We start from the raw sequence: 23571 nt of genomic DNA on the forward strand, positions 1-23571 counted from the left end.
CCAAGACTCTAACTAAAAACACATGGTGTACATTAACGCAGCCGATAGCCGAACAATCCATTACACCGTTCGGTTATCACCCGCGTCAAACGTTTCAAAAATGTCTGCGATAAAACGGTCCGCGTTGAATGTACTTTTCCGCGGTTAATGGCCATTAATTACAGGTATCTGTGTCGGTTGACAGATTTTTCAGGTAGCGCATGAGAAATGTGGTGTGCTCGGTTACGCCGGTGTATCGGCATCGGCTTGGCGACGTGTCGCGCATACGTGACATTCGGAAAAGCAAATTCACTGTTGGCAACGAAACGAACGAACCCCGGCGCTCATTATCATAATGAACCCGTGTCGATAGCTCGCGGTTAATATCTCCCTAATTACACCCACGTGACGCGCAGCATGGCGCAGCATTGATATCGGCCGAGACATTTTCATCTGCAAAATGACAGAACACGAACGCCACTGAAAGGCAATATCCGCGGGTTTTATCGCTGTACACGTTTCTAAACGAACGGTAGCGATCTGTCAGTCGAAGAAAAACGGTCCCTGGCTCCGTAGGAGCTCACATATCGCTTTACATACATCTACCTACGTGACCACGTATGAATTTCTCTCTTTCTCTCTCTCTCTCTCCCCTGGCTACCTGTTCTCCCGTCCCGAGTGTTCGACCAGAACGTATAACACGATGTCGTTCGGCTTATTCGGCTCGTTTATGCGAACGGAAAATGGTTAAACATTTTAATTTAAATGTCGGACAATGTTCGCGGCTGGTCGCGCTCGCTGCCATAAATTACGGGATTTAAGAATGGCCAGGGACCCGTTCGCCAATGCGCCACCCGTAGATGCACTGTGATAACAGACACCGAGCAAATTTTATGGGGAAATTGCGGAATTTTATGCGACGCTCGACGATTTACATTCCGAGTTTATTGGTAGCCAAGCGGTGTCGTAAATGCTCGTGTATTCCGGCCGACTTCGGAATTGATGAGCCGATTCTCAGGCGCCGTTCGCGAAGCAGACGAAAAAATTGTTTATGTATATTGCGACGATGAAGGACAGCGGTGATCGTCTGCTCGTTAAGACAATTGATCGTTTCGCGGGGATCGTTCCGATTTTTCGGGACGTGTGTGTCGCATACGAATCTCTGTGCTTTGAATAATCGATAGGGTACGGTGTTACCATTTTTCGGAGACTGTAATTTTATGGGAGGCTTTCAGGTCTTCCAGGTATTCACAAATTGCTGTATTCGAGAAAATGGTAATACGAAATAATTAGATGGATCTTTATCTCAAGGTTAGTTGGATACGAAATTCTTTTATAATTTAATTTCTTTCTGGTTTCTTTGGATTAAATTTATATCATAAAGAAGTATGTCAAATCGTAATCCAATTATTTACACAGAAATACTAACGGTGTATGAGTTAATTTAATTTAATTCAGAAATTAATCATGAATCGTTTCAAATCATTTAATTCATGATTATTAAAATTGTAAGGAAGCATTTATGGGGAATTTATTCAATACATTTATTTCTTTGAATATTGTGATATAAATTGGTGAAATTCAAATGCTTATATTTTTGACATTTTTATAAATCAATGTAAAATAGTCATCTTTAATCTCAAGTTTGTACCCGTATAGTCTTGTAAATAATAACTTTCAACAAAAATAGCCGTGGAAAGTGACAAGAATCAAAATTCGACAAAATAATTGAAGTTGCATTATAGAACAGGGTGGTGTGCTCGACAAAGCAACGGAAAGCTAATATTCATTAGTCCAGGATTGAACAATGAAGTTATTACATAAATCTCGCCCATAGTGCACGTACGAAACTGAAATGATTCGATCAAGGAATCCAGTTACTCAGATAAGGACCAGTTTTCGCTTCAATCAAGCCAACAGAAGCACGATCATGAGTCACTCCATAGAAATGCTTGGCTGGAACCATTTCCTAGTGTACCATTATCTAAAAGTTCGAGTGTATGTTCATTGACGTGACTGGGACATGCTACCTGCAAATGTATCGGTCGATATGTAATATACATATTTGTTTGAAGACTAGTTAGCCGTCGAACAACGAATTCAATAGAAATTTGCCCTATGGAAATTTATTGATTCTTTCCCATCTTTATTACGTATAGATGTTAAGATATGAAGTATCTAATGAAATGAATTAATTAAATACTTAAAAGTCAAATGACATTTAACCTCTTGCCGTATGATTTTCTTACAATAATCAGAACTCCTTTGACTTTACTAATTTTATAAAAGAAAAATGAAATATATATTTGTTCTAGTCCACATTTATTTTGATGCATAAAATATTGATCATAAGTAGACAATGATCATAAGTTTAACAAATTTAGCTTGTTCATCCTCCTGACTTTTATAAAACAATCCACGAACGTTCGAATAAGCATAAAGACAGCCTGATTATTAGACAGCGGATCTTCATGCAAAATAAAAATGTTCTACCTGTATTACAACAATCTGGAGTGAAATAGAAAATTATCTTCTCTCTTAATATGTTTGATAGGTTGAAAATAATATAACAGTATTATTAAATTCTTCTAATATTTTTACTATTTTAAATTACACTACTCATTTTTGTCATAAATGCATAAAAGCCGCTGTCTACTGATTACTAACGAAATACGACTTCGACCTAGAAGCAAGGGATATCATTCACATTTATTAATTTACGAGCACGTCAATGAATCTCGCCGCAAGTAGCTAAGTAGCTTATATGAGTCGAATCGGCAAAAATCGTTTGACCAGTTTCACCGCAAACGATCGTTGCCGCCGCAAGTTGGACAGCGAGCGGACCTCCCGGCAAAAATCATTGGACCGCCATGAACACGCGTAATTACACGCACGCACGGAGAAAGCGCGCACGTGGCTCGCGGTTAATTAGCTATCCGCGTAGTAAACGGCGGCCACGTGGCCGGTTATTAAAATCGATCGTTGGATCGCGCTGGGGATTCCATGAAAAACCGATATGCCTTAAGCTACTTTCTAGCCGGGGATCGCGAGAAGAGAACCGAATCGCGAATGCGAGATTCGCGACGATCCTGTCCGGCTTATCGCCAGGATAAAGTCGTACGCCACAAAGTCGATCGAGTAACTGTTTCTATCGGTACAAGTCTCCGTAGAGGTTTGATAAGGGGCTCGGTTGTCCAGCGAACAAGAATTTTCACGAGGACGATGCGTGTAACGATTTATCAGCCGGAGTTGTAGCTCAGAGATACCGAGGACACGGAGGAACTTAATTGTACCCTGGATGCGAGTGGACACTTTTGATAGCGGCCGCGGCATTGCATCATGCGAATGGCCTGGCCGAACTGGTCGGACCTTAATTAATATTTAATTGTAAATCAAGATTATACCCATGCTTCTCTTTGAGTTAAATTGGAGCTGTAATCCAATGGAAAGAAATGCATCGTCGGTTTCAGGGAAGTACAACATTTATGGGACACCCTGTATGTCGTAATAAAGTAATGTAGTATAGATCAGTGTTTCCCAACGTTTTTTGTGCCGTGGCCCACCTAAGCCCTTCTAAAATTCTTATGTCCCCTATGTAACATTTTAATATTAAAAAATTGAATTGCTCAATGAAGAAACTTAAATGATAGGTTTCAGGAAGAAATCACTAGGAAATTGTTGAGAAAACACAGTTCTCTAAAAGTACAAAAACAGTACTAAAAATTCAAGTACGAAATAATTTTAATGAAAGATTTTTCTATATTATTTGAATTAGTAATTATTTATTATTTACATTTAGCGAGATCCTTGCGCTTGATGCTTGTTACAAAATATCCAGCCGATTAATTTTTTTAGCAGCAAATCATTTATGGGCCATAAATATGGCACTAAATTCACATTTAGCTAAATATGAAGATGGAAACAGTAACAATAGTTTTCTTGCACATTTGGTTGAATTTGGATATTTGATTAATTTACAGTAAATCCTCTGTAGTCGTAAATGTCTCGGGAAGATTCGTTTGCAAAGCTCGTTGACGGACACTATTTTTTTGAGCTTCAAAGACCAGGCTGAACGTGGAAAAAGACAGCGTGTGTAAAGAGAGAAAAAAAGGTAGAAAAGAAATTCATATTTCTTGTTAATCAAATTTTATTTATTTTACTGTAAGGTTTACAACGACTTGCGCCTACTTATGTCTTCATGAATATCATCTTATGTTAGTTGAACAGAAATGTACATTTGGTCAACTAAGTACGCAATTTACCTTGATTTAATTTTGTGTCCATCTGTGACGATCGTAATTCTTGACCGAGAAAGTATTTTTCGAATCGATAAATTGGAGTTATGAGCGCAAGTTTATCACCCTTGATCTCGGCCATTAATGCAGCAAGGATCTCGCCAATAAATCCTCAAAAGGAAATGCTAGAAATCCGGTGTGTAGATCTAAAGGCGTGCTGATTTATTCGTTACTGTTCCCCGTAGTCGTAGAAAGGTAACGCACTTCGAGATCCACAGTTGCACAAGAGTTTTTCAGCCTAACGACCCTTTTCGCGTCCCGGTACCCGCGAACAACGAATAGCGAGCGGGATCCTTCGCAATCGAAACGAATTATCCGCTGGATGGATGGCTTCTGTCATCTAGACGTTTGTTCGTACCTGTGCGATCCGAATAAGAGGCACGTGTAACCGAGAGGGTACGAGAAGGTTTGAGAAAATTGGGAAAGTAATTACGGATTGCCAAATGCCGCTCGACGATTTAGCAACGCGGAAAAATTTCTTCGTGATTGTTGGAAAGTTTCACAGACCGTTATTGTTTAGTTAAATATATTATAGACTACAAAATAAAAATGTTCACAAGCTCGATATATAAATTTCATCAATTTAAATCTTTTTAGATTGTGTTAGTATTTTCACTGTTTTAAATTGCGCCTAACAAATTGTGCCATAAGGCCATAAAATTAGCAGTGTAGTTATCAGCAACAGAATTAAGCACAGCACAACTCGCCTTCCATTGCGTGAGTAAAAACAAATTTAACCGCCCCATAAAATCTGGAATATAACTAATACTTGTTATCACGTACCACTCGACATCTAAATCAATGAATTTTCTCGATCGACCGATATAATTCAATAGTATTTAATAATTTCTGTTAACTGGCCCAGGTGTGCAATCAGCGGCTGAATAATATTCTAAAAAATTTCGGAAAAAGTGTTAATTTATGTTCCGGACCGAAACACGACGGAAAAGTTCCAAGCACCGGTTCTCGAATCAGCTTAATCGAACATGGTCACGCTACTCCAGTTCAAACTCCTACTTCTCAGTACGGAAAAAGAACAAAATTTTAGAAAAAAAATGTGAATCTAGCTTGAAGAGCTGGGATTTCTACGTTCTACATTTGACGCACTGAAATTTCTACATGTTGCAAATATCATGCGCTGAAATTTCTACGCGTTCTAAATTTGACAAGTTGTAATTTTTACTCTTTATAATTTTGACGCGCTGAAATTTCTACGCGTTGTAAATTTGCTACGCTGACATTTCTACGCTTTATTATTTTGACGCGCTGAAATTTCTGCGCTTTGTAAATTTGACGCACTGAAATTTCTACGCGTCGTAAATTTGATGCGCTACAATTTCTACGCATTGTAATTTTTACGCTTTATTATTTTGACGCGCTGAAATTTCTACGCGTTGTAAATTCGATGCGTTGACATTTGTACGCGTCGTAAATTTAATGCGCTAAAATTTCTACGCATTGTAATTTTTACGCTTTATTATTTTGACGCGCTGAAATTTCTACGCGTTGTAAATTCGATGCGTTGACATTTGTACGCGTCGTAAATTTGATGCGCTAAAATTTCTACGCATTGTAATTTTTACGCTTTATTATTTTGACGCGCTGAAATTTCTACGCGTTGTAAATTTGATACGCTAAAATTTTTATGCATTGTCATTTCTACGCCTTGTAAATGTGATGCGCTGAAATTTCTAAGCGTTCTAAATTTGATGCGCTGAAATTTCTACGTGTTGTAATTTTTACTCTTTATCATTTTAACGCGCTAAAACTTGTACGTGTTGTAAATTTGGTGCCCTGAGATTTTGACGCGCTAAAAGTTCTACGCGCTCTAAATTTGACGCGCTGAAATTTCTACGTGTTGTAATTTTTACTCTTTATCATTATACGCGCTGAAACTTTTACGCGTTGTAAATTTGGTGCCCTGAGATCTTGATGCGCTAAAAGTTCTACGCGTTCTAAATTTGACGGTCTGAAATTTCTACACGGTTGTAAAGACAGTCTGAAATTTCTACGCGTTGTAAATTTACTGGAGTGGAATTTCCACGCGCGTTGTAATTTTGCCGCGTTTGAAATTCGTCGCGTCACAAATTTCGCCGCGTCCCGAATTCGCGGCGTTACAATTTCTCTGCGTGCTACAGTATTCAGAATCGGCCGAGACGAGAGACGAAAAATAGAGGATACGAGAATGAAAAATGGGAGCACGTCCACGGGAAAAACGAAGGATACGAGATGGAAGAAGGATCCGGAGCGAACTTTCTAACGATTCGGTGCGGAGCGTGATGTGACCCGGGTCGACCCCTCTCGTTCTGGAAGCGTATAGTCGAGCGTGTAACGCGAACACGTACCAAATGCCGGTCGATTAATCATTAATAGGCGATAACGTTGATGGTACAACGCGTCGATCATGGACAGGCATGTCGAATCGTCCGTCGATCGGCCGGGTCCCTTCAAAATCGTCCCAGATCCGTCGCGACCACGATGCAGAAATATCCCGGACCCCGGTTTCGTTGCATTTCGTTGCATCGATCGACGATTTACGAGGATCGTCGGTGCAGCAGGCGACGCAACACGACTCATCGGGTAATTGCACACCAGTGTGCATCTGGATGCGGTTCGACATTTTTGGAACGGCCACACGGAATCGGTGATGAATGATTTGCATGTTGGGCGAGATGCGGAGGATGCTTTCTAACGTGACGCTTTTGCACGAGATTTAAATAGATCCGCGTAATCGAAGTGAAACACGGTGGCAGACACGATGGAATTCTTACCGAACAGCAAAATCGTTAATCATAACTCGAGAGAGCTTCGTATTAATCATTATAGTCAGCCGAAAAATGTCGCAGTACACCCATTGAAACAGAATAAATTTTAACACTTTGACTACACTGAATTATTACTCTAAAATATACCACAAGATCAGAGTACTTTTATTAAAATTATTGTAACTGACTTATGATTAGACAGCGATATTAAAACACTAAAACTATTTTACTCCAGTTTGTTGCAAATCAGGTAGAAAATTTTTATTTTGCATAAAGATCAGCTGTCCACTTACGATAAATTCATACAAAATATCTTCATCTTTTTTGAACCTACGTAAACACATTTGTTTTGAAAGTATTGCAGTTTGAACTCGATAACTTCATAAACTGAATTTTTGCAACAATTTTTCAGTGAAGATTGTATCACAATTTTATACACAACGTTTGCACCTACACCAAGATTTATTTCATGAACATAAACCCACCAGTAGCCAACGAAAACACAAAACAATGTCTTTAATATTTATGTAAATATCAATTGTCTGCTAGAAATTCAGAGAAAGAAGAATTAAAAGGTGCAGAACCGAAGCCAAAAGAACGTTGTCAGTTTGTCCCCAGCAACAAAAAATCACTGCAGACCTGGAATGGGCGACAAGCACGAGACCGATAAAACGCGAGCGAGAACGATGGAGGAGTTTGCATGAAGATCATGCGTGGGACGTGAAGACACGATATCTTCGTGTGTGCCACATCACGAAAGACGTACGAACCGATTCGATTCACATTCATGACTTTCTAACGATCTGGGACCGAGCACACATACGTAAAGACACTTCGATGTGCCGGTTTTAAAGTCGTCCCCCCTTGATTCCGAAACATGCGAGATTTCTTATGGGCTCTTTACGTTGGCGAGGCTTCTTGTTAACGTGAAGTACGCTTCCGAGACTCTTCGATGCCTCTATTAAAATTAGAAAAATTTAAAGTTCAAGCAGATCATGCTATTGCACATGCAAAACATTGTCGACGTTTTAGATTTTATTTTGGCATTCAACTTTCGTCTGATATTTCCAGGGAAAGTCTATACATTGTTCACTTTATTCACTTTCTTCTTAAGTATTCAGTAAACTTTTTTACTACAGCAACGAAGTTGAAAGGAAAGATATAGTTTAGGTGTGTTCCCCTATCCATGTTTGTCTAAAATTATTATTGAATTTCTAGGTTCATTCTTGTCTAAAATTTTTTGATTAAACAATGTGGAGAACAGATTAATCGGAACGAAAATATATTTTGTTAAATAAACAAATAAAAACTCAAAATTATAGTGATTGTTTTCAATTCGTTTTTGAAATAGCTTTCCAGCAATTGCTCTATTTTTGGTAGTGGAATTAGAGCTGCGCCCATGACGTCTCAATTAAAGCTAATTGCTAATTAAATTTGTCTGAATGCAGTGAAACTAATAATAGTAAATTGGGAAACAGTATAGTTTTGCGCGCGATGGAAAGATCGACCACCTCGGAAGTCAATCAACGCGTGGACACCGGCGCGAGCATCATTAACGAGCAATTAAATATCGCGTCTTCATTGAACATCATAAATCCTGGCTGGCGAACGAGCTGCGATAATTAGGCACGCAGTATTCGCGGCAATTATTTACATTTCTCGGCGATAGTTTCTCGCCGTACGTACGTTCGAACGAAAGTGAGCGTACATACCGCGGCACTATTCCAGATCTAGATAAGGATCGACGCTATAATTCCATGAGGATCTACCGTAGGATCGCTCTCTCTCTCTCTCTCTCTCTCTCTCTCTCTCTCTCTCTCTCTCTCTCTCTCTGTCTCTCACACAGTTGATCAGTTCGCGGTATCCTTTATAAGATAATCTCGGGACGCCGCGACGCGATACGCTATTTACGAACCAGAAAACCTTGTAAATCGTTCGTTCGTGATTCTGCTATCTGTGATTCGTCACGAAACGCGGGCTCGCCTTCAATCCCCGATCCTAGATCGACTCCTGCGGCTCCGATCAATGGAACGATACGTTTCCATCCACCTCCTCAATTGTCAATCACCTCTTCTTCATCTACAGAATTTTTTGATCAGAATAATATAACTTCTAATTTCCATTTAAAGAATTTCTACATTTATGTACCTTTTCATGAACAGTTGCGATCACTTTTTTTCAATCTAGAGAATTATTAATATATTAAACCTGAAATTTAATATCAATCTAACGAATGTTTAGAGCACTCTGAAATGTAGATTATGCTGAAGAGGTTTAACGACAATTTATGCACGAAAAAAGAAGTATCTAATTTTAACATCCTTTTGATTAAAAGGAAGAATCTTGTACAAATAAGTACATTCTTAAATAATTCTCAAAATTCAATGCGAATGTTATGTATAAATCGACATTCTAGTTTATTAATTTTACAGGCTCCTATATTATCATTATACAGCGGATCTTCGTGGAAAATAACAATTTTCTATCCAAATTGCAACAAACTGGAGTGAAATACAAAATTTCCCTTTTTAATATGTTTAATAGGATAAAAATAATCTAAACGTATTTTAAAAAATCTTCTAATCCTTTTATTGTGTTAAATGGCACCTACTCATTTTTGTGATAAAACCCGCTGTCTAGTTATCATGCAAGGGGCCCGAAAAGTGAGCCAAGCCCACAACAGTCATACCGGCTTCGCCAGCGAAGACCATATTCGTGCAGGAGGACCAGCGTGATCCTCGAATCCGACTGGACGGCCGATCGAGATACTCGAGGACCTCGTTCCCGGTTCGAGTGTTCATGAATATGCATGACTAGGTGGATGCCCCCGCAAAAATTTACGAAGCTGACAGGCTGACGTTTCGAGGACCGCGGCTGCGAGCGAGGCACAACGATAACCGGTCACATAATCGGATCTGACAGTTCCCGAGGAACCACGTTACGCTCCGAAACGACCGGTCAGTGTTTTCGGAACGTCAGGAGGGCGTTCCGAGAGGTTTGCACTCGGAGGAATCGAGCATGTTATCAGAAGGATACGAGGGGCACGAGTGAATCACAATGGAGATCGTTCTTGTGGGATCGTGTTTGAATGAGGATCGAGAAAAACGGATATTGTTCTTGTTTTCACTGAAAATAATACCTCGATGGAGACGATTTCTAAACGTTGTTCGATCAATTTGATGCTGAGATCATTGTTCGTGGAATTTGTTGAGCAGGAGAACAGTAGACTCCCGTATAAAGCGATCAAAAAATTGTTTAAAAAGAAGATCCTTAACATGTTAGTATATTGTAAGAGTAAACTTTACTTTACCGGACTCAAAATTAGTACCTTTCTCCTACGGATTATGATGTATTTGGTATGTCATCCTGTAGATTTGTACCCAATTTGTACCAGATCGAAGTTTTGGTCTTTTAGGACCAATAGTTGAGGAGATATGGTCGCTTAAAGTCGAGCATTTTTGACAGGTAAGGGCCATATTGGTTTCTAATGAAAAATGCTCAACTTTAAGCGACCATAGCTCCTCAACTATTGATCCTAGAGGTTCGAAACTTCGATCTGCATCCGCGCCGGGAACAAATCTACTGGATTACATACCAAATACATCATAATTCGTAGGAGAAAGGCACAAATTTTGAATCCGGTAAAGTAAAGAGCAGCCTATTGTAACACTAGAACTACACACAAATTTATTCACAATTTCGTTGGATTTTTATAGTTATATGAATGAAGAAGTAAACAATTTCTCAAGAAAATATTTCTAGAACTCCACGAATCCCGAGAGAAACAAATAACAATACAAATGCCCTGTTGTGTTTTCGTAGTTTCTCTAAAATATGATAAAATGCTTTTCCAAGAAGTAAACGTTTCGCAAATTGTTTTCTACACTTACTGCCACATAGAATAAACACACAGTATGCTAAACGCGTGCTGCGGAGGTCTACTGTATTTCAATATTCTCTATTTTGCGAAGTCACTCAGTTTGACAAATGAGCAGCGTGTTTAACACGTCTATTTTCTCCAACCCACGCACACACGATCAAACACCGGCGATTGGCAAACGACGACGATGCAGGAAGACTTTTCCCATGAAGTGGATGCTGAACGGAAAAATCAGGGAGCCGACTATGTCGAGCAATCACGGATAGCTTCACGTTCTCCTCGGAATTTGGTCCCACGGATGGAACAACGGTGGATAGAACAAGAGAGACAGACGGTTCGTAGGATCGGCCGCTAAAAGGGGGAAGAAAGTGCGGACAAGAGGATGCAGAGAGGGGTGTAGGGTCGATCCTAGCTTCGAGGGGTCATTATAGAACTCTTCTAACGGGCGAGTAGCACCGGCTCTCCTCGCTGATGCCAGACTGTCTGGATTGACTGATGTCAGGTCATTCGAAGCTTCCTAGACCTCCTCCGTGTTGCCTCATCGCGACGCGGATTGTCGAGTTGGAGGCTGAACAGTTCGAAAGATATTGCGCGACGGATCCTCGGTATACGGCTCATTACGCGGACGACTTTCAAAAGCAATTAAAACCCGGCAACGGTGAAGCTTATTCGCCCGCGAGTCGCCACGGCCACTCGTTAATTTTCCGACGAGTGACGCAAGCCTCCGACGGGCTTGCTTGCTTGCTTTTCGCCTGTGGGATGCGCCTTTGTTCCTCCGCGCGGAGAAATTGTTGGCCGACTAAACGGTCTCTTCGGGGAACCCGAGCCACGCTCACGGAAAACATTGAAAAATCGGAGAGAGAGAAAGCTCGCGGTGAAATCAGAGCGTCGGGGAAGTAATTAAAAGCCTCACCCTGAGCCGACGTCCGACGCACGCGTTTTCGTAATTGATACTTCGTTAGACAGTTAATGTCCCGTGTGATGGGCCTAATTGCCGCGTAAATTTTCGAACGACGACAAGTTTTTTGCCGATACGTCGCCTGGGAAATTGATCGAGCTGCTGGACAGTCCCTAGCAAAAGTTCGTCCACGCTTGACGAGCCTGGAATGTTTAACACTTCCATTTTGTTCGATGAAAATCAGTAAAATGGAAATAAGTTTAGTGGTACAATGTACTCTATGCTAGAAAGATTGTCCTTCCGTGTTCAGTAAATTATTGAATGCGGTAGAAGCGACAGTCTTTTAATTTTCACTACAATATATATATATTCAATAATTTATTTAATACAGTAGAAACGACCGGATTACAGCCTGCAGTAGGAATTTTAACTCCCACTATAATAATAAAATTTCCAACATCCAAACACACTTAGCAATAATTTAAAATGAATAAAAATTCCATCGCCGCGTCACCACGTGAGTTCAGAAACTAGTAGTTACGAAATAAAAATTTGCAGAATGCTTCATCCATTATTTATGTTAAATCCTACCGCTAGACGCAGAGAATAAATTGTTCAATTTATGCCCTAACACACCTTCCCCATAGATCAAGCGACAATGCAAACACGCAGCGTCGACCACGTATTTACGTCGAATCAGATTAAATAAAACCGTCAGAAAAAAAATTCTCCACACCTGAAAACTAGCCTAGAGAATTCCCGTGTTTCCGGCGAGGATGACGAATATTTCACGAGTCGAAGAGAATCAATTAGAACACCGGCCTGATCGTTCTGAAATTCTGAGCTCGCCGATTAGCTCACCTGGAGTTTTCCCAGCGCCTATGGCGTTTCTTGCGAAGCCTCTCGGTAACAACACGTTCCTCGAGTGTCGTAATGCCGAGCGGCAAAAAACAAGCCGGGAGAATAAAAATAAAGTGTCGTGACTCACCTGTGCATACTCGGCGCAACTGTCGATCGACGACACGTAAGTCACGACGTCTTCGATGGTCCACCGGTTGACAGCTTGGCCGTCGCCGCAGGGCATGTGGCCACAGAGGGATGGACACCTGACTGGGGGTGGTGTTGTGGGCCTAGGGGTTGGTTTCGGCTTCGGAGATACACTGCCTGATCTTCGGGTCTCCGCTCTTTGCCTCTTGCGAGGTGCGAATCCACCTGGACTCGAGAGGTCCAGAGGACTCGTCACTCCGGCGTCTCGTTTGTTCGCACCTGATCACGAGGAAAATTCATTGTAATGATGCAAACTTTTGTTACGATTATTGTAGATTGCTTCGTATTTTGAAAACGATTTTTCAAGGGAAGTTTAAACAAAATTTGTTGGTTATACTGTTCTTTTTTGTTGAGTTGTGTCCCAAAATGTTCATCAATTCAATATGGACCTTTAGCCTATACTTAGTTACCCTTTAGTAAGTATTGGGTTGTAGTATAAATTCGTTTGGATGCAAATATAAATATTTTCTAATGTGAATGATTTAGATATGATTCATTGAAGATGCAAGATTAACATTTGTTAAATTTATATTTATTGCTACCGAACACATTGTATGGACCTCTTGGTCTAAACCTAGTCTTCATTATTGGGCTGTAGCATAAATTCGTTTGGATGCAAATACAGTAAATCCTCTATAAAGCCTCGGGGGGATTCGTTTGCATTTATCGTAGACGGGACACAATATTTTTGAGCTTCATAGACCGGACTGAACGCAGGAGAAGACAGCGTGTATAAAGAGAGACTGCGCGCGCAGCCGACTCTCCGCGTCTCTTTCTTTCCCATACGGTGTCCTTCCTTGCGCCCGAAACTTTCATCGTCAATTAAACCACTAAATACAGTTGAAATTACATCGTGTTTGGCTTTATTTTAATCAGAAAAATGCCACAAGTATATTGGTGAAAGTTTCATAAAAAAATAAGTAATAATAAAAACATTTTTATATTGGTATTACATTGTGAGGACGCGCGGGCCTTTGAACTGTGCGGGCGACTGCGACTCTCCGCGTTGCATTAGTAGTGGTTCACACCGATATACTCGAGCCGAGATCCGATTACATATTTACTACAGAAGGGATATTTTTTGCGTTTATCGTGTACAGCCTTTTTGCGTTTATAGAGGATTTATTGTATCAATAATTTCTAATGTTAACGACTTAAATATGACTTAATGAAAATGCAGGTCTATTAAATAACTAATATAAATTGTAACAGGATTTTTGTACAATATTGAACTGAATAAATACAGCATAAAATTAAGAAATTTTTGTCAAACAAATTCTTTTTGATGATATTGCAGGAAAATACTGCGGCACCGTTGTTTAAATAAAGGAATTAATATACATGACTCGAAGACTCAAGTACAAGAACATACTTTTTAATTTTTTTAAAAATTGATCTAAAAGTTACATTTCTGGGGATGGAAGTGCCATAACGTTACCTTTCAGGTACGTTTCCAGTTCGGCAGCGTTCTGGGCTGCATTCGCAGTCCTAACCATGTGCAGAAGTGCCTGTGTCGACGACATGTCGAGCATCGGTGGGAAAACGGGATTACCGAACAAACTGTCTTGCTTCTGTTCTTTCGGATCTTTGCTGGAAAGGGGTGAGGTGGTTGATACGGTCGGTGGTTGAGGAGCACCCAAAGGCGCCATTAAACCGACGAAGGGCGTCGCGGCAGTTTTGAATGCTGGAAACCTTGGATCCAGACCGGGAGGGTAGCCATTCCTTGGCGAACTGAAGTAACTGCAACAAGGAATGATCAGAAAATTAATTTTGTAAAGTAAACAACGTTTAAATCGAGTTCATATGCTTCTTAGAAATAGTTGCGAGAAAGATGCTGGGATAACAGTTCATTCATTTGGACATTTACATTCTGTTTCATTTATATTGCATTTAATCGAGTGAAATTCACTGGAGAACTGCGTGGAATAATTAATATTTGCAGTAAAGAATACAGAACGAAGAATGAAATAAAAACTGAACATTTTTTTAAGATCTATAATAAAGTACTACAGATTCTAACCAAATGTACTACACTGAATATAATAGTTCAAAAATTCATTTATAAATGTAGAAAATGTCGAATTTCGGGGAGACGTGGCACTGAAAGTGTTAATGTAACCTCGAAAGCAGGTTATAAGTTGTACGAACTCTGTAAAATAGTTATGAATATTATGAAAAAATTGGTTCCACTATCAGCCGTGCTGTCCTCTATTAATTCTGGGAGCTGAGACAATGCAGAAGGCACTTTCTCCTGGAAATGTCACGGATCGCAAGCATCGCGGGAGCTTCCAGCGTTCATGTCTCGCAGATCTACGATACTTGACTGATCAGCCGGTTACCCGAGGCCTCGATCGATTGCCGGAAGGTACATAATTGAAAGTCGACGTATCAGCGAACCTTGCGACCGGTTCCACGGTGACGATACCGCGCGGAACACCCAGCGGTTCGGTCCCCTCGAACATCAATATTTCAAGACATGTAACAAGACGATCAATATTTTCCCTTCGCGGCTTTTGTGTCCTCGTGGAACTGTCTACCGGAGCCCGGAGGTGTACCATCAGAATGGCCTGTTAGGCGTTCCTGCGTTCCCACGTATGCACACGGAACACAGAGATCACAGGAAGAATGTCAAGGCAAACGTCATGACTCTCAAGGTCTTACGTTCTTTACTTGAAATAATGCTAGACGATAGGCGAAGCCGGCGTAATGGATCGACGTTCGCTTGTGTTTGGAAAGAAAGGATCGCGAGTTCTTCGAGTTTCCAGCAATTATGATGATTGGTTCGCTGGAATTAGGAACGCGCTACTTGCCACACATTGTTCAACCACGTACGGCACCTTCTCTTTTGTCCGGAGATACTGAAAACACACCTTTTATGTGCAAATGGAAGACAATGTTTTGCTGAACTCGGATATTTCCAGTTATCTTTGTGTCATTTTACTGACGTGGACATAGTCCGACGATATTTCTAAAATTCTGGGGAAATTAAAAACCTCATTAACCTCACAAATATTACGAGAGGTTGAACTTGAAAAGGCAGGTCCATTTTTACCCAGAACTACAAACGTTTCGTCTAAATTCTAATTTCCTAATGGTCAAATCGTATCAAGTTATTTGTCAGGTTTAGGTTCAGGTTTTGTTTAAGTCCAATAGAAAGGTTGATCTCAAAGAAGTGTGTTTAAAACTACGTAAAATAGGTTGAAGTGACAATGAAAGAAAAGGGGTTGATTGCTTACTCATTAGGATTGGCGTTGTTGTATTTGGCAGCGAGACTTTTCATAAAATCGCTGTAACTACGTCCCATCATCTGCTCCATGTGTTTGAGGTGATGCGGTGGTGGTGGGCCCTCAGGACCACCCAAGGGGGTTGCATTTGGTGGCGTTCCCGGGTGGCTTGATGACGAGGGCGTCACGCTTCTCGACGACGTTGAGTTATTGTCTGGCGTGAGTCGTTCAGTTTTGACCTGAAACAGAGAAACATAAAGTGTTTCACCAAACAAGTTCATCAACTCAATAGCTACCCTTCAGAATTGATGAAAGGGTGCAATGGCTCTTCAACCTGCCCTCAACCCCTCCAACAAACATTATAATAATTTACTTTCAAAGTAAGTAGTAAGACCACTTTAAAATGGAAAGGCCATTACTTTTAAAAAATTCAATTTAGATTTGAATTTGTTCCTGATAATTTTTTTCACACAAAACGTAACAACACATTTTCGTTTGACGCGTGCAACCATACTATATGTTGTTAAAAAATAACAAGCATTATCACCAGATGTTGTACTTCAATAAAATGTAAAACAGAAGGATAAAAGCGTTTTAAATAAGAAATACGCAAACGAATCTTCTTCGGATCGAACGCATTCCTCGAATCTCGATCAACCAGGTTCGATGCACATACACGAGAAACGCCGGCAACCCCAACAAGAGCAAATCCGAGCGCAAAGAGAAGAAGGAAAGCCATTAAATTCGCCCTCTAATCGATTCCGATGCAAATCAAGATGCCTCCGCGAGGCTCGCGTCCTTGGTCATTGAAAACGTCATTGCGATCCACTTTGGTTTCACCGGTGGAAGTGTCCGACCTAGCAGGAAATATCTCCGTGCATTAATTCCCGAGAACAGATTGCATCTGAGATATGGTAATGAAGGCAACGCGTGGCGTAAGAGTTGACTCCTCTTCGGCTGCGAGAAACGCGGCGTGACACTAAGAAGAACGAGACTCGATTGGCGTAGAATAGGATCCCCGAGGAGTCCGAGGAGCCGCTCGAAGAGGCCACGGTAAATCTCTTTCTCGCCTCGAGACCTCTTCCTGACAAGGGGCCGCTCCGGGTCTCGCGACGTAGACACGATCCCCGTGTATACGTTTCCAGAGACTCTGCTCTTTCAGTCCGACTATGCCAGTTTCTTACAAAAGGGGACCGACCGAACGTCCCTCTTCGCTTCTACTGGTCTAGGTCTACGGGGACTACTCCGCAATTTGGATCAATGAACGTATGAAATTTTCTGTAATCCCTCGTCTTACGATTTAGAAAAGTGTAGCTCTCCTACATCGCAGGATTAGTGCCTTTTAATCTAGTTCACAACATGTAGTCTTCAAATTTTCCTGAATCCCTCATCTTACAATTTAGGATCTACACTTACCTAAAACTTGGGACTAGTGCTTGAATTTAATCCAGTTAACAGAATGTAGACACCTGGTCTATCCTTCAACAATTTGAATCAATAAACCTTTGAAACTTTCTTTAAGCCTCCATCTTAGAATTTAGGATGTTGTAGCACCTAGTAGGACTTGTGTTTAAATTGAATTGAAAGGAATAGCCATTTGAAATTTTCTTTAACCCCTCATCTTAGAAATTAGGAAATTGTAGCACCTAGCAGGACTAGTGTCTAAATCGAATTTGAAGGGATAGTCATTTTGTTTTAACCCCCATCTGACGATTTAGGAAACTGAGCACCTATGTAGTAGTGCTAATGTTTATATTTAATCCTGTTTCCATCATATAGTCTGTATAGTGCGGAGCACGAGAGAAAACTCGCGGGAAGGGAACGGGGAAAGAAGTCTGACCATTCAGATTGCCTTTGCGTTCCTCTTGACCCGTTCCCCTCCATCTAGTTTTCTCTCGTGCTCCGCACTGTACTTGGACTGACCTAGGTCTACTCAAACTCCTCAGCAATTTGAAGGAACAGTCCTTAGAAAATTTCTTTAACCCTTCATCTGTCAATTACGGAAACTACAGCTCTCAAATCGCAGGACTAGTGCCTAACCTAGTTGTCAATCATTGTGCCTAACCTAGTTCTGAATCGATGTTTGAATCAATGATCAATGATTGTTCTTATCTGTATATCTTCAGCTACTTTCTTCACTCTATCAGTCTATTACAAGATTTTTGTACCTCACACGGTGATTTTCCCGGAGCATGATTGTGTTTTGAAATATCATGAGAGCGAATGATGTGCTTTCCATTCACATATATTGTGTTCACTGTTCCAACACAGCTAATGCCTTTTCCCTCCTTTTTCCCGTAGATCTTCTTTTCGCACACCCAGTAATACAAATTATTCCTGTTTCTGGATTTACAATACCGAAAACCATTAATACAAATTTTCGGTTGTCCGCGGATACTGGAAATAATTTCAACTTCTTGGTGGTCCACGTGGATCGATTCCGATGAATCCATAACGTTCAATATGTACGTACGAAGCACGACCGGAACTGTATCATACGCTGGCAGAACGAATACTAATCATTAGGCACAGTCGACAGCATGGATGTAAACATTGTCGGCGAAACACGCTGCCGATGAAAAACATTGTGGGCAAAATGATTGTCACTAACCTAACTGTGTCGATGTAAATACTGTCGGGGAAATCGTGTTGGTGAAGTGATTGTTGTTGTTATTGGTGGGGCAAGGGTGACCCTAACAAAACTGCCTATTGTTCGTCTCTCACTATATTATCGTATATTGGGTACCATATGGTATTCCATACCTGACACCATTTACACTTCCCTAATATTAATTCAACATTCAAAATTGTTTACAATGTAAAAAATATAAGGCTGCTCTTAAATTGAGCATAAATTCCAGTGATCCATATTGTGCACCATATGCTATTCCATACCTGACACCATTTACACTTTCCTAATATTAATTCAACATTCCAAATTGTTTACACTGTTAAAAATATAAGACTGCTCTTAAATTGAGCATAAATTCCAGTGATCCATATTGTGCACCATATCGTATTCCATACCTGACACCATTTACACTTTCCTAATATTAATTCAACATTCCAAATTGTTTACAATGTTAAAAATATAAGACTGCTCTTAAATTGAGCATAAATTCCAGTGATCCATATTGTGCACCATATCGTATTCCATACCTGACACCATTTACACTTTCCTAATATTAATTCAACATTCCAAATTGTTTACAATGTTAAAAATATAAGACTGCTCTTAAATTGAGCATAAATTCCAGTGATCCATATTGTGCACCATATCGTATTCCATACCTGACACCATTTATACTTTCCTAATATTAATTCAACATTCCAAATTGTTTACAATGTTAAAAATATAAGACTGCTCTTAAATTGAGCATAAAGTCCAGTGATCCATATTGTGCACCATATGCTATTCCATACCTGACACCATTTACACTTTCCTAATATTAATTCAACATTCCAAATTGTTTACAATGTTAAAAATATAAGACTGCTCTTAAATTGAGCATAAATTCCAGTGATCCATATTGTGCACCATATCGTATTCCATACCTGACACCATTTACACTTTCCTAATATTAATTAAACATTCCAAAATGTTTACAATGTTAAAAAACAAACTCTTAAAAGCACAATATACTGCTCTTAAATTGAGCATAAATGTACGATTCAATACCTACAACAATCTTTTACTTGTTCCCACTGCTGTCCTACATTCGAAGAACAAAATGGTAGATCAGAAGGCAAACAGTATGTTTTATTGAGGAACATGATTCTCGGTTTTTATTTATTATCGTAAATGTCCACGTCCTTTTATAGATTCCTGCTAGCTCATCTTCTATTAATAAACCTTTTGCAACGAATTCAACGAACAAGCGAACTGTCAAGAAAAATGTGTTTGTGGTAATAAAGCGATAGAATGGGATAAAATAATCTGGCAACGGTTGGGTCAATAAATTCCTCAGTCTACCGCGACAGATTCTAGGTAGTGTCAGTGCAGATATCTCCATTCCGGCCACGTCGAAAGATAGTAGCAAAGAATTTCCACGTGTCATTGGTCGGCCATTCTTTTCGAACGATGACCATCGATATTTTTCCCAGCGGCCGCCGCCGCCGAACAGTCGGCTTTTTTCTGGCCTCCGTGCGCCGTTTACAGAAGCGTCGAACGGCTACACGGATGTCAGCGGCGGTATGACAGTGCAGCTTTCGTTGACATTGCTGTCATAGAGCACCGGTCCGGACCAGCTCGGACGAAAGAGAAAGAGAGAAATACTACTTGTGCAGACGAGTAGGCTAAAGCTTCAACCCACACGTGTTTCCGGAGGCGATCAAACACTCGAGACGACAGTGAGCACGAGTCTTTTGGGAATTTGTGCGAACGCAAACAGTGAGAGTACCACCGGGTGTTCCTGGTTTTCAGGGATTTGTGGCAAGGAAATGTTTAATGTTTCTTGCGTAACTAAAATTTGAAGTACGCCATGCTTTGCAAAATAATAATTCTCTCCGTCAATTGCAACAGACAGAGGTCAAATAAACATTTCAATTCTTCTTGATCGATTTTAAGAAATTGAAAATGTGTTCTTCGATATTTTTGCATAAAATACGAAAATTTTTCGAAACTCACTTGAGTAGTGTCGAGACCATTCTGATTCTGCCGCCTTCTACCCCTCGGCGGTCTGGGGGTGGCCGCACCTGACAGGTGAGCGCCCTGGGGGCTTCCGCCCCTGGCGTCGACCGCTGTATTCGCGGCCAGGGTGGCCCCGTCGTTATTTTCCGTGTGTGTGCCTAAGTCAGTCGCCTCTCCACGATCGCCGCCACGTGGTCCGGAACTAGCCGACACGTTTTCACCTGATACCTCACCTGGAAAATCCAAAAACAACCTGTTAAAAAGTCGCACATTATCTAAACCTTCAAAACGGTCCTAAACATCTCAGTTGCACAGGCAGCAAAATTATGAAGACAGTTTATTCCAACTATACAAAAAAATTGGACACCTATATGCTTCGGTAACGATAGTTTAAAAAATATAAAAGGTGGAATCACGTTTCTAAATTCTCGGCATCAACACATAACATTAAATCACGACAGAATAAACAACCATTTACAACTACGAAAATTATGTACATATTTAATTCTTGTTCTCATCAATATAATGCGACTAAGTGACAGAACGAATTTAAAAAAATGTACATAACAATTGCTTCCCCAAAACAGAGTTGGGCATTAATCAAGTAAAATTTTCACCAGATTGATTGATTAAAGTGTACGATTAAAAAAGGTAATCATTGAAAAATTAACGATTGATTCAATCGATTGATGAAGTTTATCGTCGATCGTTGATTAGAAAAAGAAATCGAAAAATCAGAGACTGTTATCAATTGTTGAAGTTAATCGCCACACAGTCTATCCATAAATTGTAATAAGGAGGGAGAGAGAGAGACAGAGAGCGGAGATGGAGAATTGACAGAAATGTATCTCAACAAAAACTCGGTTTACATTTCTTTCAGTATACAGACAGTTTCGATTCCGTATTTCATTTCGAAATTTCAGCCGTTAATCATTAATCAATTATCCGATTGAGGATTACAATTGAAAAGAATGTATGTAATCGTTAACCGCAATTAATGACTAAATAGTAGGAGTTCAATTGTTAATTGCGATTAACGATTGAAGCAGAAATTTATTCGTCAATCGTGGATTACATTTTTGCCCAACTCTGTCTTCCTCCAGCGATACTGTCCACCCTCCAGATGATGGAGTTGATGCCCCATTGGCCGAGGCCGATGCTCTGGCTACTGAACAGTACACCGCTAGAGGTCGCCTAAACTCCCACCTCGAGCCAATCGCCTAACCTCCACTATCAATAAATCCCTAAAGAAACCCGGAGTACCGACCAAACCATAACTCCCATGGATTTTACAACTAGCCGTCGCTATCTCGCACAATTAAGTATGGAGGATAGTTCTCATTCAGGATCAGATAATCCCTAAAATATAGAGCTAGCGCGTTCGTTCCGCGGATCGAGTAGGAGGAGGAGGACGAAGAAGAAGCATCGGGTCGGCGTTTAAACGTTGAACAGCCGGTTTTCCCGCGTCTTTGCGTCACCGTAGGACATCGGCTCGTATTTCGGTGCATCGTGGTGCCGATAAATCCGCGTCGGATCTTGAGGCTCGTACGTTTGCCGTTGTCGACGTCGTCGTCGCCGTCGTCTGCTGAGCAGCGCCGGTTTCGTAACGAGGCGGTAGCTGAGGGCACGTCGTAAAGCTTCCTTAACGTCGTGCCCCGTGTAAACGGTGTCTTTCGACACAGCCGAGAATTTCGATGAAATACGTTAAGAGGGATAACCGTAGGACGCGATTACACGGTGGCTGAGAGCGAAGCCGCTAGGCGGAGAAGAGATTTACACCCAATAAATGAACCCGTCCCCGCCGCCATTATCTTCATGCTCGATCAGAGACGCGTATCTGTTGCCGCGTGCGAGAACTACACAAGTTTTCGGCCTCGATGGCGAATGATACAAGGGGCCGCCGGGAAGAAGAGGAAGAAGCGATGAGGATAGGGGGTACCGGCGCGGAAAGGTAAGAGAAACGGGGTTCTTTCGAAAGGAGAAAGAGAGAGAGCGAGGGTGGGGAGAGATGTGGGGAATGGGGTAGGACTCGAAGAAGGGAGAGGTCGGTGGCCACATTAGCTACCAAAAATATCCAATAAATTCTTCCCATCGTTAAACGGCCGGAATTTTATGGCGGTAGTAACTCGTGCACATGGCCGAATTTGTTGGACGATAGGATCAAGGCGGAGATGGTTGCGTGCGATCCTCGCCGACGACCAGGCCCTCGCCTCGCGAGCCATGATTTCGCCATCGATGCACACGTGTGCCATAGTGGATTTTTTGAGTGCCTAGGGAATTCGGGGTCAGTCGTCTTCTCGCGAATCTAAGTGAAGTATTTTTACTGTTCAACCTACCATGCACTGAAGTAAAGCGATTGTGTTCAGCCCTACCAAGTGCTAAACACAAGAGAGACGGTTAAGTGTACGCTACTATGCACAAAAAATATTGAAAAAGACTTTTAACAATGAATTCAAATACCTTCTAACCCTTAGCAGTCGAGTGGTGACTCTGAGGCACCACTGAAAATTGCTGTACCATTGTTCAAAATATTAAATATTATATCTTGGTCTCTAACCAATTACTAAACGTTTAAGCGAGTAGACTTTTCCGAAAACGCTAGATAAAAGATCGATCTAGGACGCTATCTCCCTCAAAAGTCCTATTTTTTCATTTACTAGGCATAATTTGCATTATTTGGTAGCATTTAGCTATGAAAATAGCTACATGCGCAGTTGTATGCGTCCGAATAATGCAAATTTACTAGATCGATCTTTTATCTAGCGTTTTTACTGAAAAACCTTGTGTTATCGAGAAATGGGAAGGCGAAGCCCGCACCCTTCCAATCCTGAAAAAAGGAGTCTACCCCCTTAA

At 40.8% G+C, this 23571-nt stretch overlaps 1 protein-coding gene across 4 annotated transcripts in view; it reads right to left on the reverse strand.

The window, feature by feature from the left end:
• LOC143211076 (uncharacterized) overlaps positions 1 to 23571 on the reverse strand; it is a 269477-nt gene that overhangs the window by 76157 nt on the left and 169749 nt on the right. For all 4 annotated transcript variants that reach the window (XM_076428495.1, XM_076428494.1, XM_076428496.1 and 1 more), the window contains 4 exons: positions 20716 to 20951; positions 16101 to 16327; positions 14303 to 14604; positions 12806 to 13083 (listed from right to left, as the gene is read on the reverse strand). In XM_076428495.1, coding sequence (XP_076284610.1) covers positions 12806 to 13083; positions 14303 to 14604; positions 16101 to 16327; positions 20716 to 20951 — 1043 coding nt within the window. The remainder of the gene's footprint in view (positions 1 to 12805; positions 13084 to 14302; positions 14605 to 16100; positions 16328 to 20715; positions 20952 to 23571) is intronic.

Source organism: Lasioglossum baleicum, chromosome 8 (genome assembly GCF_051020765.1).
Source record: "Lasioglossum baleicum chromosome 8, iyLasBale1, whole genome shotgun sequence".
Lineage (NCBI taxonomy): Eukaryota > Metazoa > Arthropoda > Insecta > Hymenoptera > Halictidae > Lasioglossum > Lasioglossum baleicum.